Below are 2414 nucleotides of genomic sequence, written 5' to 3' on the forward strand. Positions count from 1 at the left end.
AGAAGTGTGCAGCCACATCTCTCTCAGTCCCTTTCTCCTGCCACTGCACTCAATACTGCATGCTCAGGGCCTCACTGCTGGATCCATGCAGCCCCGTTGCCGCTGCCTCTTCCTCCTCTTCTGCGTCTTCCAACGCTATAGGACATGGGCAGACCTGGAGGGTAAGTGGGAGCTCCGGCTCATCCACACCTGCTCCCATGCCCCTGTGGGACCTCATGGACAAGAGGCTTTCTGCTCCCTGACTGCCTTGGGCACTTGCCTCTTCACCCCTTCCTGTCCCCTGGCTCCGCACATCCCCTGCAGCAATGCACCCACCACAAGTACATGCAGGGGGTGGGAGCTGGAGCTGCCAAGGATGCAGGGGGTTTATGCAGGGCCTGCAGGTTCCTGTAACCCTGACGACCCATCCCTTAGCCCCCACGCTTTTACCAGCCCTCTACTCCCACTCCCATCTCCCCCTGCTGATTCCTGTCTTCTGTAGAGACCTTCACTATCCGGCTGCTCCAGACCTCCATTTTCCAAAATGCATCCTTTGTGGACACAGAGGGGCTGGGCCTGCTACAAGACATCGAGCTTGGTTCTCTTGATAAGCATACCTGGTCCATCCGCTTCCACCAGCCCTGGGTGCACCCAGCCCTGCCCCGCAGTGACTGGGACACCATTCAGAACATGATCAGGATCTATCTGCAGCAGTTCAGCCACCTGATCAGTGAAGGTGCAGTTCAGAAGAATGTGCCCTGTGAGTACCCAGTCTTCTCTGCACCCCTTCTCTGAACAGCATCTGGGAAATGGGAAGGATCTGGCAGTGCTGGAGCTGCACAGAAGATACTGACCACATCCACACGAAGGCAGTTCCCAGCCCCTCATGAAACCTCTCTCTCCTGTCTGTCCATCCAGACCCTTTTGTGACCCAATGCATGGCAGGCTGTGAGGTCTACCCCAACAGGACCTCCAGAGCCTTCGCCTATGTGGCTTACAATGGCCAGGACTTCCTCAGCTTCGACACAGACAATGCCACGTGGGTCGTCTCCCAAGACACCAACCTCTCACGGTACGTTCAGGCTTCTCTCCAGAACTATACCGCCTTCAGCGAGCTGGTGGAAATCCTCTTCAACGAGACCTGTGTTGACGACATAGATATGTTAGTGCACTATGGGAGAGCAGCTCTGGAGAGACAAGGTGAGATCACCGTGGCCCTGGCATGGCCACCACAAAGCCCCTCCTCACACACTGGGGCCAAGCGTTGTCCCACCAGGGCTCCCCCAACCCCTTTGCTCTGGCCCTCCAGAGCCTCCCCTGGCCACAGTCTTCGCCCTCACCCCCAGTGCAGCCCAGCTCCTGCTGGTTTGCCGTGTCACCGGCTTCTTCCCCCCGTCCATCAGTGTGGTGTGGCTGCGGGATGGCCAGGAGGTGCCACCGGGCCCGGCTCTCAACACCAGTGCCATCCTGCCCAATGCTGACCTCACCTACCAGCTCCGCAGCGTCCTGGCTGTGGTTCCCCGTGACGGGCACAGCTACGCCTGCCGTGTGCGCCACTGCAGCCTGGGCACCCGCAGCCTCCTCATCCCATGGGGTAGGTGCCATCCATGGGAATGGGGACAGGGATGGGGGTCCTGAGCTGCCCTGTCCCACAGGATGGAGCAAAAGCTGGGAAAGCTCATGGCAGTGTCTGCTTGTGTTTCTCAGGGAATGCAGAGATTGTCCTGATTGCAGGGCTCGGGGCTGGGCTGCTGGCAGCCTTGGCCATGGCAGCTGTCATAGCACGCTGGGTGTGGAAATGCAGGTGAGGCCCCTTTTGTCCCACAGAGCAGCACTGGGAGAGGAGCAGAGGAAATGCCCCAGGGGATTGCTGTGCTTAGCACTGAAGCTCCACCTGGGGCACTACTAGCTGTTGTCTACACCCCACAAGGTATCTTCCATGGAGTACCTATGAGTCATCTCCCTCTCGTTTCAGAAAGCACCAGCAGATGTACCAGGAATCAGAGTCCAGGAACTCCATCCTGAGCAAAGAAGCTTAGCCCTGAAGGGAGCCAATAGACTGTTTCCTTCCACCACACTCAGGGGGACAAAAACTCTACCTTCTACTGCTTTGACAACATTTTGGGCACTGCCAAGTGTAAGATCAACTTGACTCAGAGACACAGGGAAAACCTGGGGAGGCTCCTGACCTACTTCAATTTGCTAAACAGACAACAATGCAAGTCTAAGAACTTCTCACTCATTATGCATGATCACCTCTTACCTTGTGGCACTGCCCATGCACCCACTGAGGCTCTTCAGGGTACCCCAATGCCCAGTGGCAATTTCTCCCTGTTCTGGTACAATAACATATTTACCAGTAGGCAGTAAGGTGTGCCCTTCTACTGTTGCTTTCTAGTATTTTCTTTTCCTGAAAGCTGCCTTTATTAACCATA

The 2414-nt window shown here is 56.3% G+C and overlaps 1 protein-coding gene across 1 annotated transcript; it reads left to right on the forward strand.

The window, feature by feature from the left end:
- Positions 1 to 85: 85 nt before the first annotated feature.
- Positions 86 to 2018, forward strand: LOC104400973 (antigen-presenting glycoprotein CD1d-like). The gene is made up of 6 exons (XM_010009834.1): positions 86 to 161; positions 482 to 739; positions 898 to 1179; positions 1289 to 1573; positions 1687 to 1783; positions 1955 to 2018. Exons 1-6 carry the CDS (start codon positions 86 to 88, stop codon positions 2016 to 2018), a joined length of 1062 nt encoding a protein of 353 aa, XP_010008136.1.
- Positions 2019 to 2414: the final 396 nt, after the last annotated feature.

Source organism: Nestor notabilis, unplaced genomic scaffold (genome assembly GCF_000696875.1).
Source record: "Nestor notabilis isolate BGI_N333 unplaced genomic scaffold, ASM69687v1 scaffold7242, whole genome shotgun sequence".
In the NCBI taxonomy this organism is placed as follows: Eukaryota; Metazoa; Chordata; class Aves; order Psittaciformes; family Psittacidae; genus Nestor; species Nestor notabilis.

What these genes read in the sequence shown, in the direction of transcription:
- LOC104400973 (XM_010009834.1), top strand. Translation starts at nt 86, where the DNA reads ATGCAGCCCCGTTGCCGCTGCCTCTTCCTCCTCTTCTGCGTCTTCCAA. An exon ending in AGTTCAGAAGAATGTGCCCT is followed by an intron (nt 740 to 897) that starts GTGAGTACCCAG and finishes CTGTCCATCCAG; the next exon opens with ACCCTTTTGTGACCCAATGC. An exon ending in CGCTGGGTGTGGAAATGCAG is followed by an intron (nt 1,784 to 1,954) that starts GTGAGGCCCCTT and finishes CTCTCGTTTCAG; the next exon opens with AAAGCACCAGCAGATGTACC.